Source organism: Microcebus murinus, chromosome 15 (genome assembly GCF_040939455.1).
Source record: "Microcebus murinus isolate Inina chromosome 15, M.murinus_Inina_mat1.0, whole genome shotgun sequence".
In the NCBI taxonomy this organism is placed as follows: domain Eukaryota; kingdom Metazoa; phylum Chordata; class Mammalia; order Primates; family Cheirogaleidae; genus Microcebus; species Microcebus murinus.
In genome coordinates this window covers 13,426,389-13,443,318 of record NC_134118.1, presented here as the reverse complement: position 1 = coordinate 13,443,318, position 16,930 = coordinate 13,426,389, and the positions used below count along the sequence as shown (strand labels likewise).

Sequence of the window (16,930 nt, the reverse complement as noted above, 5' to 3'; positions counted from 1 at the left end):
GTGTAAGCAGCATGTTAATATTTGGGATGCTAAAGAGTTTTCCTATGTACTTATTGATCTGCTCAGAAAGAGCATACTTGCTCTCTGTTTATTTATAGAGCAATTATATCATCTGTCCCTGCACAGCTTCACAGCCCGACTGAGGCAGCAGAAAGTTACACTGAACCGTGTTAATCCAGAGCAATTGTATGCACGCAGAGGCCAAGCACCTGGAGACTTTTTGCACACAAGCTTCTGTGATGCCCAGACCTCTACACATTGGCTTCAAACAAGGGTGTCTTGCTTCTTTTGGCTTGGGCAGTAACATAGGTAAGAAACTTGCTTGGTACAACCTAGTTGCATCAATTATTATTTTTGGTATTTCAGAGGACTAGTGCCTAGCTAGACACGTTGAGGCTCTTCCCTTGAAGAGTTCATGTCCTCAGAGTTGGAATTGGAGATGAAAGAAATTCCTAACCGGGTGAGCGGAATTGTTAGTTCGTTTACATATTTAAGTGTTTTTTTTCCTTCATTGTGAATGTAAAGAAAAAACGGAAAATACAGAAATGTAGCTACTGTGTTACTTTCCACTTTATAGGCTATTTCTTCTTAAAAATATATAGTTGTATGCATAACAATGTGAATGTACTTGATGCCAATGAATTAGTTAAAACAGTAGCTTTTATGTTATGTATATTTCACCACAATACAAAGACAAAAAATATCTAGTTGTAATAATACATATACACTATTGTTTTGGCCTTTTAACCCTAACATTGTGCTCTAAGTATTTTCTCATGCTCTTGCATGATGTTAGAAAATGTTTTAATGCCTGTGTGGTTCGTTTATTCATTCAACAAGTATTTATTGTGTATCAGTGAGGTACCAAGTGCTGATTTAGGCTCTGGGATACAGCAGTAAATGAACCAATAAGATCCCTTGCCCCAAAGGGCTTACATTCCAGCCAGGGGAGACAAATGATGGCCAAGGAAGAAAACTCAAGGAAGGTTGTGATAAGTGCCGTAAATGGCTTGCACAGGTGGTGTGGGAGAGCAACCACGGGGGTTTGGGAAGGAATGCTACCCGTGGGGAGGATGCGATGTGTGACCTGAGCCCAAATGGCTGAGAGTGAGCCAGCCAGGAGAGCGAAGAGCCGAGAGAAGAGCATTCTCAGAAGAGGGAACAGAGAAGTGCAAATGTCCTGAGGCAGGAAAGAACCAAGCAAGACTGAGGAACCAAGAGGAGGCGAGTGTGACAGATGCAGAAGGGGTGTCAGGTGGAGAGTGAGTGGCATCGGACAAAGGAGTGGGCAGCACAGAGCAGGGAGCTGCCCGGTCATGCTGAGGGGTTTAGACAGCAAGGCTAGTGCAATTGGGGAGGGGGGGATTAAACAAGTCAGTTTCATGACCCATGCTTCTAAAATCCCTCTGATTACTTATGAATGGGAAGGGGGGCAAGAGTGTGAGGGTCAGTCCTGTTAGAAGGCTACTGTGGGAGTGAGTCCAGGTCAGAGATGGTGATGACCAAGAATGTCCCATGTCCCTGTCCCCAAAAAGCAGCAGCACAAGCACAGCACTGCTTTTCTTGACCTGGATGGCAGCTCTAGTGACCTCTGCAGGGAGTCAGTTGACTTTTGTTGGGAAAGGGGAATTAAGTGCCCTTGAAGGAGAATAGGGGCTGTGGTATCTAATGCAAGTTCAAGGGCAGCATGCTCAGTGGTTATGGACTCTGATTTTGGAGTCAGGTGATTGAAGCCAAATGCTTGCCTTTATGAACTTGGGCAGGTTACTTAACTTTTTTTTTTTTTTTATCAATCAGTTTCTTTATTTGTAATAATGGGGATAAATGTGCCTACCTGAAAGAGCTAGATGTATTAATAAGTGCTTAGCTTAGTGCCTCACGTATAGAGAGCACTCAGTAAGGGGCAGCTATTATTAACAACAAAAAGAGCAAAGAGTTGAAAGTATAATGATGAAAGTGTACTTTCAAAAACTCTACTAATGAAAACAAGTTCAGGAATGATTCTCAATGCTATGAATATTAGGACTGTTCAGTAGAACTGCTCTAGGTTCTCCAGTGGTCATAGCTATCCAGGGTTTTCAAGTTGGCAAAGTTACGATTCTACAAAGAGCAAAAATATTCCGTTGTACAGACATTAAGATTTATAAGGATATTGGGTATTTATGGAGACTTAGCTAAAAATAACCAAAGCCCGTTTCTAGTATATGTCAAAAAGAACAATAAACAAATCTAGCAAAATAGAAAAACCTTCTCTTTTATATTTTATTAAAATATTAAAGCATTTCCAATATTGTAGAAGCAAATAAACCAAATTATTTACAGTGGCTATATAAGGATGGAGGGATTAAGTCTAATTTCATCTTATTTTCTGAAGTGTCTGTAACATGTACAAATGACTTTCATAGTAAAAAATACTTTAACTGATCAAACTAAATTCACATGAGAAGAAAGGCCACTTTATCATCATCCTAAGGATAGGAATAAAAAAATGAATCCTGTCTGTTTTTATTTCTAAAAGGTTTAAAATGTTCTCAACATTGGAATCACAAGACAATTATTTTAAATGACATTCAAATGGGCCTAAAATCTTCACCCAGATGCAAATAGTAGAGGTTGGCAGCTAAATCGTAGGTTGAGGGGAAAGAACATTTTAGGTTTATTTTCAGAACTGTTTTAAAACGTCAAAATGTCAGGTTGTATTGGGTGGGACTCAGGATCCAGGGTTTAAGAGAGTTTCGCACGAACAACGTGAAGAATAATCCACAGATGGGTCCGAGGGTACCACGTGCACAAGCGCTGTGTGTCAAAGCCCTGTGTCATCCGAGGCTCGGAAGAGACATACGCTCAGAGCAGTCCTCCCGTGCTGGGATGGGTAAAGTAAGACCTGCCAGGCCGGGCGCGGTGGCTCACACCTGTAATCCTAGCTCTCTGGGAGGCTGAGGCGGGCGGATTGCTCGAGGTCAGGAGTTCAAAACCAGCCTGAGCAAGAGCGAGACCCCGTCTCTACTATAAATAGAAAAAAATTAATTGGCCAACTAATATATATAGAAAAAAATTAGCCGGGCATGGTGGCACATGCCTGTAGTCCCAGCTACTCGGGAGGCTGAGGCAGGAGGATCGCTTGAGCCCAGGAGTTTGAGGTTGCTGTGAGCTAGGCTGACGCCATGGCACTCACTCTAGCCTGGACAACAAAGTGAGACTCTGTCTCAAAAAAAAAAAAAAAAAAAAAAAAAGTAAGATCTGCCAGACTAGTGAGGACACCACTGTGCGCTTCGATTCTCCACTCGCCCCAAGCTGGGAAGTCACCCCAACTTTTTTCCACTTTCCTCCCACGTCCAATGAGCTGCCAGGCCCAGAAGATTTCATCTCCCTGTTATCTGATGCAGTGTCCTGTTTTATCTCCCGTCTCTGTGCCTGTGTCTTTTTGTTCATCCTCCTTCCTTCGCTCCGGGATCACGGCAGTGGTCTCCCCGCAGGGCTGGGCCCGGGGGCCCCTCACAAACCACCTTCCGAGCAGGAGGCTGAGTGACGGCTCTAACGCACCAGCCTGGTTATTCACCCTCCCCATCACGTCCCGGCCTCCACACACACCCTTCCACCTTGAGTTAGCCTGTTCATGGGCTCCCTCTGTCTAGAATGTTCTGCTGTCTTTCTTCTGGCTAACTCCAGCAAGTCCTTCAAAACCTGAGTCCAGCTCACTTCTCTGTCAGTGCATGTCTTTCCAAGCTTCCCATTCGGATCCCAAAGGCCTCCGCTGCTCCCGAATCCACCCATGCGGATACATGCCTCTGTATGGGCGCATCGTGCTCTACTGCCAGAGCCAATGCATGTCACCAACCAACAGGCTACCGGGCATGAGCAACCCGAGGGCAGGGGCCCTGTCCGGCTCCGTCTTACATCTTCAGTGCCTAAACCATTCTTGCACAGGGCACTTGGCACAGTTGTGACAATTTTATAAATATTAACTCATAACAATACATGGTTGTCACAAGAATGTACCAGCATTCATTTAACAAATGTGTATTGAGAGCCCAGTGCATACCAGGTATAATTTTAGGCACTGGGGATTCAGAAGAGAATGAGACACACAAACTCGTGGTCTCAGTGAGTTTGTAGCCTGTGAAGGCAAATGGATAATAAAGAAAGAGGTACATGATATAGTGAGAGGCAGTGATGGGAGCTATAAAGAAAAATACAGGCCGGGTGCGGTGGCTCACGCCTGTAATCCTAGCTCTCTGGGAGGCGGAGGCGGGCGGATTGCTCGAGGTCAGGAGTTCGAAACCAGCCTGAGCAAGAGCGAGACCCCGTCTCTACTATAAATAGAAAGAAATTAATTGGCCAACTAACATATATAGAAAAAATTAGCAGGGCATGGTGGCGCATGCCTGTAGTCCCAGCTACTCGGGAGGCTGAGGCAGAAGGATTGCTTGAGCCCAGGAGTTTGAGGTTGCTGTGAGCTAGGCTGACGCCATGACACTCACTCTAGCCTGGGCAAGAAAGTGAGACTCTGTCTCAAAAAAAAAAAAAAAAAGAAAAATACAGCTGGATAAGGGGAGGAAACATGATAGAGGTGTCATTTTAGATGGGGTGTCCGGGACAGGCAGTCTGAGCAGAGGCTTGAGTAGAGTGAGCACTGGGCCCTGTGGATTTGTGTGAGGGGCGGGGCTGGGGGGAGTGGTGGCAGGTAAAGGAAACAGCAAGTGCAAAGGTCCTGGGGGCAAGAACAAGCTCAGCCTGTACAGTGCACAGCAAGGAGGCCAGGGCGCTGGAATGCAGAGTGCATGGGGGTCGTACGCAGCAGGGCACGGGAGACAGGAACTGGGGGTTAGGTCGAGCAGAGCCTTTCAGGTATCCTGAGGCCTTTGGATTTATTATTTATTCTAATTCAGTGGTAGGTGTCAAAGCCTGGTGGGACATGATCTGTCTTTTCAAGGATCACTCTGGCTGCTGAGCGGAGAACGCAAGACTATGTTGGACATGATCGGAAGCAGGTAGACCAGTGAGGACAGTGGCCCAGATAGTGATGATGCTGACTTGGATGCCCCCACCACACCAAGTGGTCAGACTTAGGATGCATTTTGCAAGCAGAGCAGACAGGATGTGCCGATAGTTAGTTGGCTATGGAGCACAGGGGGAAGAGAGGAGTCCTGGGTGACCCCAAGGCTCTTGGCCACCTGGCGTGCTGGCAGTGCTCTTCATCAATGAGGGAGGAATGGCTTATGAGTAAAGTTGGAAATGAAGCGCTCTGTTCCAAACCTGTAAGTTCGAGCTGCTGCCAGGACTTAGTTTGTCTTCTGTGAAATGGGGGTAATGTTTATTTTACTTCTTTCTAATGTGAATCAAATGTGATCATTTTCTATTCGTGTCATGCAGGCGAAAGGTCTATTTTTATTCACATTTAGCTAGGAGCAGAGTTCCTTTTAAAAGAACACAAACAAAACTCCCTTACTAGCTAGATATTGCTACACTTGTTCAGTGGCCTCTCACACCAAAAAATGATGTTGTAATAGACTCGCTGTGTCCATATTTACTTATTTAACATTTACATACAGCTTATGTACCAGACATTGTCCTCAGGACTTTGTAAATGTTTACACATTTACCGCTTGTGGTATATACCACTATTATGCCCCCATTTTACAGATGAAACTGTGCCACAGAGAGGTGATTTGCTCCAGGTCCCACAGTTAGTAAATGGCAGAGCCAGGAGTCAACCCTGGGGTCTCTGCCTCTGCTCCTGACCACGATGCCAAACTGCACAACCTCAGCTCCATGTGACATGTGACCAGCCTCTGGTGTAGCATGACAACACCACTGCCTAAACCCTTGTCCCTGTGGGCGTTCCTGCCTGGGTTCTTACAAAACCTCTACTCAAAAGACGCCTGTCAGTATTGACAGGGCAACACCCCCCTTTGTCTCCCGGGCCTCCCCAGGCCACCGCGCCACCACCCAAGCACTCAGTGTCCTTTGTGCCTTTCTTCTAATGCCCTGAGGTCAGCCTCCTCCCAGCATTGCCACACGCAAGGTTTTCGGTATCCTGTTCTCCCCACGTGCCCCGCCTCACCGCCAGTTGTTACAAGTTGTTTTAAGCGCTTGCAAGTATCACATTTTCCATTCATGGGCTGAAAGAGACCGTGTGTCACACTGAGCCGAGTGCTGGGGAGATAAACGTGACCTGACCCCTGACCTTTCCAGAGACCTTGAGCTAGAGGACAGATTCTATGCTTTTCAACTTTAGGTCCCTCCTTCCGTCACCAATTGGGTGCACAGCGCGCGCATTCAATGAATAGTCATTCGTTTTTTCAGCGAATGGTTATTAAGCGCCTACTGCATACAAGGCAGGCGGTGTGATAGGTGCCAAGGATATGGCAGGGAACCAGACAGATGCGGAGTCCCCACGGCTCCAAAGGCGCGAGGATGGCTTCGGCCTCCCCCTCCCCGCTGCCGCTCCTCCGGGGGACCTGGAAGGGAGCGTGGGGGCGGGGCGGGGGCAGGCTGGATGGAGTGAAGCCGCCGGGAAGCGGCAGCGACAGGAGCTGAAGCAAGAGGCGGGCGTGGCATCTGGCCGGGGAGACACACCCGTCTCGAAAGCCAGGCGCACGTGCTACAGTCGCTTTGGAGACCCCTGCCTGGCCACTGCCATCCACGCCACGATGTCTACGCGGGCGCGGGCGGAGGGGCGGGGGAGCGGAGCCTGCCGAGACTGGAGTCTCGGAGGACGGCGGAGCCCTGCGTGCGCGGCCGGAGGGGAGGCGCACGATTGGAGCCAGCCAGCTTAGAGGGAGACAGAACTCTGGCCCAGCACCCACACTCCGGAGCCTGGATTCCAATCCCAGGCCTGTTGCTTACTTATGTCACTTGCACACGTCCCTTAGCCTCCCTGGGGCTCGTTTACATCCCCGGTAAAATGGGTTTTCAATACCCTTAGGGTTGGTGCGAGGACTCAAAGGGAGAATGCCTGGAAAGGTGTTAGCACGGTGCTCATCCCGCGAGGAACGCTCCCGGAGCGGAGGCTGTAATGGCCCGACGCTCACACCTCGCCGGGTCCCTCTGGCCTCCCCTGGGCCCGGGCGCCCGCCGCTCTCTTCCCAAGGGACAGGCGACGAACCTGGTAGGGCGCGCCCGGCCTGGGTAGATTTATTTGCTTGCTGGGGGCGGGGTTGGAGCGAAGCGAGGAGGAGGAGGAGGAGAGGGTGAGGGCGAAGAAAGGGAAGCCGCGGAGGGCAGGAGGCGAGCGAGGCGGGGCCGGGGAGGAGTCGCGGCTCCCGGGCCGGGCGCGGCGCGCACCCAGGCTGGCGGCGGCGGGGCGGGGGCGGCGCGGGCGGCCAATGGCGCGCGGCGCTGCAGCGAGGGCGGTGCAGGAAAAGCGGCCGCTGACAGCCAAAGTCGCCAACTCCGCCCTCGTCCCCGCGGGAGCCGGGAGCCCGAGCCGGCCGGGGCCGAGGCCGCCCGAGCCGCGGCGAGCGGACATGGCAGCAGAATGAGGAGGCTGGCGCCGGGTGGTGGCCGCCGCTGCCGCGCTGCCGCTCGGGATCCGCGCCGGGCGCGCTCCGGGCCGCATCCTTAGCCGGCCTCCTGCTGGCCGCGGGATTATCGCATTGGAGCGGAGGGCGGGGAGGAACGGGGACTCCGCAGCCGAGAGGGTCCCTGCTCTGGCGGGGTGGAGAGGCTTGTCTGTGCGAACTGCCGGCTGCGGGAACGACGCGGGAGAGAGCCGGTGCCGGGCCGCGGCCGCGGGGATGAGCCGGCCATGGAGCGGCCTTGGCGGGGCGCACGCAGCCGGCCGGCGCTGCGGCGGGAGCGCAGCCTGAGCCGGGGCTCCGCGGGGCTTCGGGGCCTGGGGCGCCCCACGGGGGTCCTTGCCGCCGCCTCGGGGAAGGACAGGAGCCCCGCGTGGCGGACTCTGCAGCGGTTGCCGTACTGAGGCGGCCCAGGCTTGCTCCGCCTGCAGCGCGGTGCGCTCTCGGCACCCGGGCGCTGGGCCGGCTGCGCGGCGGCTGGCGCGCCGCGGCGAGGCAGGCTGCGGGGCCGGGTGCAGGACCGGCTGGAGGGGTGTGCGCGCGCGGGTTCGACTGGAGAGCAGGCAGAAGCAGAGCCAGGCGGACCTGAGCAGCCATGCTTCCCGGGGTGGGCGTGTTCGGCACCAGCCTCACGGCCCGTGTCATCATCCCACTGCTGAAAGACGAGGGCTTCGCGGTGAAGGCGCTGTGGGGCCGCACGCAGGAAGAAGCGGAGGAGCTGGCCAAGGAGATGAGCGTCCCCTTCTACACGAGCCGCATTGACGAGGTGCTTCTGCACCAGGACGTGGACTTGGTGTGCATCAACCTGCCGCCGCCCCTCACCAGGCAGATCGCTGTCAAAACCCTGGGTGAGCAGCCCCGTCCCCCCCAACCCCTCCCCCGCCAGCCTTCTCTCCATGCATTCCCCTCTTCGCATCCCAGAGGCTTACACTGCATCTCCCCTGCCCCAGGGGTCTGAGATCCTCGAGCCCACTCTGAGCTCCCTCCTTCTCATCCCTGGCCTTCCTCACCTCGGGCCTCCCTCCTCCCTCCTCGCACCACCTGGACGCGCTTCCCCACCTGTGCCTTGGGGCAGGCGTGCGTCCCGGGGATGGGAACCAGGTAGATCAGATCCCCCAAACAGGGGCTAGGTTTCTGCACGGGGAGAGGAAACTTAGTCCCCAGCCGTGTGTGTAATGCCCAGGTCCGTGCGTGTGTGCGCGCCTGGCAGAGGCGAGTGCGCGCCCAGAAACGCCAGGATAAAGGGCCGCACACGTGTGTCGGGTTTTCCTGGGGGCAATGGAGTGCCTGCAGTTCAGCAGCTGTGGCGCCCTGCTAGGGTCGTTTGTTTCTTTCTGCTGTGAGTTAGTTTCGTGTGAGATTGGAGATGTGACAATCGACTGGAGCATTTCGTCTGCGCTGGAGACCAGGATAGCGGGAGTGGTTGGAAGGGGGGACTTATTAGAACGTTTTCAGAGGCGTCATAGGGTAGTAAAGACTGATTTAGTAAAACCGGAGGGATTTTAACTTTTGGGTGTAGCCTCCCAGCAACTGTCTTCACCAATTTGGAGTAATGGATCTTAAATGTTTAGGGGATGGGCGCAGTAGTTCCAGAGGCATGGATGCTTTGTGTCAGAAAAGGCCCTCCTTCATTGCCTTCCGGAATAGCTTCTGAAGGCATGGTGTTGGCCGGCGGGCTGGGGGTGAGTTCACCGCTCCTCACCACCCAGGGCCCCCACCCGACGCCCAGGCAGTCTGAACAATCTCTGAAGACAGAGTATGGGCGTCTCTGCCCTGCCCAGGGGAAAGACAAGTGCGTGTTTTCTCCATCAGCACTTCTTACACTTGCCTAAAACAATCCCAGGAAGATTGCTCACTCCTTACTATTCCAAGAAAATTAATAGCCCACCCATGAAAGTCAAAGTTTCTATTGGTGAAGAAAGAGACAAAGCTTGTAACAAGATGCCACGTTAGAACAGTTACTAGGGAAGAACTAGGAACAGGGGCAGCATCCAGAAAACAACTGTAATTTATGTAGTCTCGGAAAGAACACTTTACTTTTAAAATAGAAGTGTGGATTCAGGGTAGATGAAATGTCCATATATTTTTTAATTCTGCCTTCAAAGACCAATGAACAGAATGTAGAATACTTTCTCCATAGCAAACCATTTTTATCAAGGCCATTGAGCTGTTGACTCAGATGGGACATCTGATAGAATTGCTAAGGAGGCTACCCAAGGTTGTCAGTTTTAATGTTAATTTTATTAAGCTTCTGGCCTTTGTAGGCTGGCTTATTTGACCTTGAATTGAATGCTGTTGGGTCTGGCCAATATTTCTTGTCTGTCTGATGAAACATATATGTTGGGTAGCTAATGCTCTTGTTTACATTGGATCTCTGCATATCAAATGGATTATAACCATCTTGTGGTATAATTCTATTGGGGCAACTTGTGTAAAACCGGTCTGTCTGGAGCCCCAGCTATACTGGAGGGCTTAGGACTGGTCATATCAGAAAGACTGTGCTGTGACATCACTTCTCCCCTCTGCCGTGCCTTAGTCCTGCAGGTCAAACCCACAGAGCAAACCTAGAGCAGGAGAGTGGCAATTTGGGGAACAAGGATCGTCTTGTCTTCTGACCACCTCTGCTACTTTGGCCATGAAAATATTTGAAGGCTCAGGTTTCAGATATGACACAAATTATACATTTCTGCATACTTCTTCTCTTCTTATTTTCAAAAATCCCTATGATTTTTTTTTTCATTAACAAGACTAATGTGAGTTACCTCCTCCTCAAAACCAAGCATAAGAGGCATAATAGACTTAGTTTAATAACCATGGCTAAGGAATAGGGTTTTGTTCATATTTTCATGGCAGGGCTTGGGATTTTTTTTCTTTCTTTTTTTTTTTACCTCCTCCATTTGCAGGTCATTCCAGGTAGTCTGTGATTATAGAAAATATGGAGGCACTATGTTTAGATGTGGCTAGACTTTGGTCTCATTGTAGACTTCATTTTCACTGGAAAATCCCTGGACGTGGCTTGTGGCTGCAAGTACATAGTAGGTTGGTTGTCTTGGTTTATTTCACACTCATGGTGGGAGGTTCAACACACATGACACAGGAAGTAAAAAACCCCAAACAGTTATCAGGCTGGTCTGGCTGTTGGAGGTTTACAGATACTAGTGTTTGCCTGGAATTGAAACTAGCCACTCTGACTAGTCCTGGTGAATGTACTTTATTAAACAAAGGCCTGGGTCCTGAGATGCTTGCCCAGAGATAGCACTGGGTCTATGGCCCTGAATCTGCACTTTTAACTGATCACAGGCTGTCGAGGTGAGGGGCTGCTCTAGGGACCGATAGAAATGAAACTTTGAATCAATTGAATCACACACATTCTCCTTTAATTTTTTTTAAAAAAGTCCCTACCTTAATGAACTAGGCATTCCTGTGTTGTAGAGACATTTCTACCATGTATAGTTTCCACATTGTCCAAGGCTGCCTCTTATTAAGAACCTACTGTGTGCCAGGCAGTGTAGTAGGTGCTATGCATAAAGCATTTCATCTCCTGAGTAAAATAATCCTCTAGGGTAGATATTAGCTCCACTTTACAAATAAGGCAACTGGGATTCAGAGACTTGCGTCCACTTGCTCCAGGACGTACAGCTAGTGATTTGAACCCACTGTTCTACCTCCTCCAGAGTCACTGCTTCCTCTTCCGCCCCAGCCTGCTTCTCTGTCCCAGTTCCTTCTCTCAGATGATGGCAGCCCAAGTGAGATGGTTGGAGTTTCCTTTATTCTTTTTGCCCCAGCCCAGGCATCGGTTCCCAAATCTGATTGATGCCGTCTCCTGAATCTCTCTGTATCTGTTCTGCCTTCGGCATCATCACTTCCTCCATAGGAGTGAGGGCTTTACCTGGTTTCTGAATTACGTTCCAGTTTGCTCCACCCATCCTTCCACCTTCCACACTGCTGCCAGGCGTGTCGGAGCACAGGAGACCTGGCCGTGTCGCTATGTCCCCTTTCAAAGGCTCCCCAAATGGTTTCATGGCCAAAGCCTCAACTTGTTGGTGTGACAAGCAGGAGGTGGCATGGGATGCACCTGCCCGGTTCAGGTCCTGCTGGCCGTTCCCATGAGCTCCAGCCAACCCACACTGCTGGTGTTTCCCTGAATGACCCTGTTGGCTCATATGTCCCTGCCTCTGCCAGGATCACCCTCCTTCCCTGTGGTCATGATGATGCTTGTGTGGCCCTCAAGACTCAGCCCAGGTGTCCCAACCTCCTAGAATCTTTTCCCTTCTTCACACCGCTCCCCCATACCTTGTGTGTTCTTAGCACTGAGTGCCCCCATCTTTTCTAGCTCCTATTCTGATTCATTTGCTTAACATTTAAATTTTATTTAGTTATTTTGAATAGGTTATGTATTCCCATGTACAAATGTCAAATGCTATAAAAGTATACAGCGAAGAGCAAAAGTCACCATCCTCCCCTCAGAGACAGTCACCATTACCCGTTTTTTGTCTTCTGTTCAAGATTTTTCTAAGTATATACTAGCAAATGTGTGTATGAGAATTTTTAAAACCTTTTTATACAGTTGGTAGCATCTCATTCACATTGTGATATACCTCTTGTCATGCAACAATATCATCTTGAAAAATGTATATATTAGAATTTTAATATCTTAAAAATTTATATGTTGAACCTATACAAATTATTTTTCTATATTTGCATATATAGTATGCACATATGCATATTTGTGTATATATTCATAGACATATATACATTTATACACATATCCATACATACACCTTTTTATATATCATAGGTATTATATAAAATATATATTATATATTTTATATATCATACCTATATATTTTATATATCTACATATGTATGAAACTCAGAATATGAAATTATGATTGTTCCTATTTTTGGCTACATACTATTATATGGATAAGTCAAAATTTATTTAAACAATTCCCCATTCCTTAACATTTAGGTTGTTTCCAGTCTTTTGCTTATACAAACATATAGTGAATAATCTTGAGCATATGTCATTTTGTGCGCATGCCAGTCTGATTGTAGGATAAACGTGCAAACTGCTGGTCGAAGAGTATGTGCTCATTTCATTTAACAAAGATATTGCCAAATTAACTGGCACCCAAGATGACGCTGCGTTTTGTTGACTTCCCTGTGTGGCTCTGTCGAAAAGCCCCTTAACTGTGTGGATGCAGGCCGGGCAAGGATGGGCTCGCTCACCTTTGTGTCCAGCGCTGCTTGGGGCTCAGGGGCCCCAGCACAGCCCTCAAGCCAGCCTCCGGCGGGGGCCAGAACATGTCTCCAGTTTGTTCTTGTGCAGCAGTCCATTCCACCTAGACTGATGCAGTAAGGCGCCCAACTGCCTGGCTGGTCTAGTCTTGGTTCTTAGTCATTCTGCTCTCTGTTCACTGGGGAAAGTGAGTGAGTGAGTGTGTGTGTGTATCTCACTGTGTCACTCTCAGCTTTCAGTGGCCCCATGGCACTTGCAATAACATCCAAGCTTCATACCATGACTTAACTTGGCCCGAAATGGCCCACCTTGTCCATGTCTCCCACCTCTTGGACGGCGGCACACTCTCCCAGACCCACAGTCCTGCAGCCACGTGGCCTCTTTCCTGTTCTGCAACCACACCAACCTCTTTCCTGGCTCTGGGCCTTTGCACTGCTCTTCCCTTTGCCCAGAGTTTCCCCCTCGCTTCTCCGAGTGGCTTGCTCATTCATTCTCACTTTCAAGTTTCAGCTCAAGTGTTATTTTGGGGGAGAGGCCTTTCTGGACCCTCCCCTCCTATTGAAAAGAGTCTCCCTCCCACTCCAATCCTGCCTCTATCATCCTCTTTCTCTTCCTGGTAGCATTCTTCCCAGTTTGCGGTGATCTCTTTTGTTTGCTTGGTGCCTTTCTTATGTGCAGTTTGCCTCCCTGGCTAGAATGTGAGTTCTTTGAGGGTGGGGCCCTTGTCCGCCTTGCTCACCAGGGTAGCCTTATCTGCCCCAAACAGTGCCAGGCACCTAGCCACCTAGCAGACATGCTATATTTGTTGAATGACACATAATGCTTTTTCACTGAATGGATGTATGCTTGGGGGAAGGCAAAAGTTGTAAACAGGTTGTGTCAGTTAACACATATCGTTTCATCCTGTGTGCAGTAGCCTGGTGCCTTTTGAACTTTAATGTGCAGTTCAATCACCTGGAGATTTCATCAAAAAAACAGGTTCCAGGGTAGGACCCGAGATTCAGAATTTCTATCGAGCTCTCAGGCAATGGGGAAGCTGGAACAGCCAGACACTAAAGAGAAGATGGCTCTCTGCCTTTGGGAACAGAAGATGTCCCCTGCCGTGAGTAATTAACCTGGCAGAGGAACTGTGCTAAAATACCTGTTGCCTTCTGTGGACTGTGGTGACATCTGTTTTCATGGTCCTTGTCCTGGTACTTGGAGACAGCAGTGAGCAGACTCTCTTGCTGAAGCCTCTCCATGGGAGTGGAAGGCCCCTTTGGGCTGGTGAGTAAGGCTGTAGGGCTTCATTGAGCTTTGATCTTGCTGCACATTGATCTTGTCCCAACTCGTTTGGCGTCATTAGCGGAGGACCTGGAGCAATCTGCCCTTTTCTGTCCTACTCCACAGTGTGAGCACTTGCTCCACGTTGAGGAGGGCTGCTGGAACAGAGGTGGGGAGCAAGGAGGAAATGGGTTGAGGCAGGGCTTCGCCATTGTTGCCACATCAGCTGAGATACAGCTGCAGACAATGCAAACGGTGCACTTGGACTTGCTAGTAACCATTCTGAAATCCTAGAAGACCCTGCATTTCCAATTCTTCCTTGAGGTCTTTTCTGGATCTATTCTTATCTCCACACTGCATGGAAAAAGTAATTACATTTTTCTCTCTGGGTTCTTGCCCCTGAGTTGGGAGCCAAGTGATTTTTGGTCTATCAGTTTGTTGTAGAGTTGAGGAAGCCCTTGGGCATTATGTAAATGAAAGAAATTACTCTATTTACTGTTAGGAAAAGTCAAGCATCACCAATCTCATTTCATCTAACTGAAATTAGTTGCAGTGATTATTTTGTTGATATCTGGCCTTGAAAATGTACAATTCTGGAGAAGTTTAAATTGGAGTGAGAAGAAGCAAAATGAAGAAGTTGGACATTTTGATACCTGAAATTGGAGGAAGAACAACAATAGGTTGTAGTCAATAGCATGTTTCAAGGGTTTCTCCAAGAAAGAAATCCACAGGCAATTAGTTACATATTTTGATTCGGGGCAATCATGGCCTAGCAAATAGCATCATTACATAAACTGTCGTGCTTCATAAAATTCACCAGTAATAGGAAAGGTCGACAGGTTACCATGGTGTGACTTTGAGAGAGGTACCCATCCTTCCAGTTTTCTAACCAATAAAATGGAGCTAATGACATTATCATATAGGGTTGGTGTGATAACTCAGATGAGAGGGAGTTTATAGAGACCTAGCCTGCCTTACCTTATCTGCATCAACTCAATAACCGTTAATTGTTTTTACTTCTCCTTAATATAATCAATTCTTTAGCATAATCCAAATGGTGCTTTTCAAGACTTGTTTTCCATATTTTCTGAAGAGATGCTTCCTGCTAGATTCAGAGAATACATTTAAATTTTTTCTGGTTTTTAAAGGGACTGTACCTAAGCCAAGCTTCAGATGTCGTATTTGCTGTGAATCTGGCACTTGCTTCACAGACATGTGATCGCTAGGAGGTGTTGGTGGCGTTGCCAGGAACTCACCATGCTCCTGTAAAGACTTGGTAGCCCTTGTGATGAGGGGTGCAGTTGTAGCAGGGTCTCACTGGGTGCCCAGAAACCATGAACGCCCGGGACTTTACTCTGTTCCTCTCCGTGTGTCTGCTTCCTCATCTTTTCCTCTTTGCACCGGCTGCCTCTGCTGCATAGTTCATGTAGTAGCTGATAAATTATTGTCCACATGCAGCTCCCAAATACAGATATTACAGGTTCAGCCACCTGAAAGGTGTGGCCCTGCCCCACCCCCACTTGTCCCTGCTTATGCCAGATGCTTTCTCCTGGCCCGGTCTTTTCTGTGGTTAACCGCATTGTGGGGGACACGTCACAAAATGCTGCCAGGACCACTCTACTCGAGAGTAAAGGGGAGAGATTGTTAAGAGTGGTCATTGCCAGCTGGGCTGCACTCCAAAATGTACTGATTCTAAGGACACAGACTTGGCTGGCTGCGGTGGCTCATGCCTGGAATCCTAGCATTCTGGGAGGTTGAGGCTGGAGGATCGCTTGAGGTCAGGAGTTCAAGACCAGCCTGAGCAAGAGTGAAACCCTGTCTCTATTAAAAACAGAAAATATTAGCTGGGCATGGTGGTCCCAGCTGCTTGGGAGGCTGAGACAGGAGGATTGCTTGAGCCCAGGGGTTTGAGGTTGCTGTGAGCTAGGCTGACAGCACAGCACTCTAGCCTGGGCAACAGAGTGAGACTCTGTCTCAAAAAAAAAAAAAAGCCACAAACTTGATTGAGGTTTTTACAAATATAGACATTTATTTGTAGAGGTTCTTTAGCCACTTAAGGAAATACACACTTGGCATTTCACTGCTTTCATGATGACCATAGCAAAACAGTGGAAAGAAATAATATATGTAATGATCCAATGATAACAACCTTGTTATTATTAAATTATTATTAAATTTAGGATGTATACATTTTTAAAGCATGTGATGGGAAAGTAGATAAACATGACCAATTGCACATAGTTTTAGGGTCCTCCGTAGGTTTGCAAATCTTTACCAAGAGCCTCCTGTGTACTCTGTGCTTAAGGCCCAGAGCACTGCGGTGAGGCATAGGCCTTAAAGTACTAGCTCAGGGCCTTGAAGGAATCAGGAATCAGGAAAAAAGCCTGAGGTCCCAGAGGAAGAAGGATTTCTGCCTCCAGACTGCCTTTGTACCAGAAATTGCAACGTCTACTCTTCCCTGGGTCTCCAGCCTGCCAGCCTGCCCTGCACAATCGGGACTTGCCAGTCCCCACGAATCATGGGAGCCAAGTTCTTAAAATACATCTCTCTCTATGCACACCCATGCTATTGGTTCTAGTTCCCCAGAGAACCCTGACTAATACAGATTTCGCCTGGATCAAGGCCACCTGCCCAAGCAAGCCGGGTGCTGAGAAACCTGGAAGACGTGTGGGTGGAGAAAATTCCCCGCAGGTCCAGCTGGTGGGTGTGGCTGGGAGCGCAGTCAGTCTCTGAGCACCTGTCCTGGCAGCAGGAGGATCTTGAAGGCGAGTGTTTTTATTGGTTCAGACTCAGGCTAAGGAGAATGCTGGGGAAAGGCTCATCCCTGTCAGCCACACTGACACTTCACCCTGGCCAGCTCTGTACTTGTCTACAGGGCTTTGGCCTCTAGGGTTTAGGTAAGTCT

General features: G+C 49.1%; 1 protein-coding gene across 1 annotated transcript in view; it reads left to right on the top strand.

Annotated features, from left to right (window-relative positions):
• The first annotated feature begins 7,402 nt into the window (after nucleotides 1–7,402).
• GFOD1 (Gfo/Idh/MocA-like oxidoreductase domain containing 1) overlaps nucleotides 7,403–16,930 on the top strand; it is a 111,257-nt gene continuing 101,729 nt past the window's right edge. Inside the window, exon 1 of the mRNA XM_012753573.2 lies at nucleotides 7,403–8,368. Coding sequence (XP_012609027.2) covers nucleotides 8,116–8,368 — 253 coding nt within the window. The 5' untranslated portion in view covers nucleotides 7,403–8,115. The remainder of the gene's footprint in view (nucleotides 8,369–16,930) is intronic.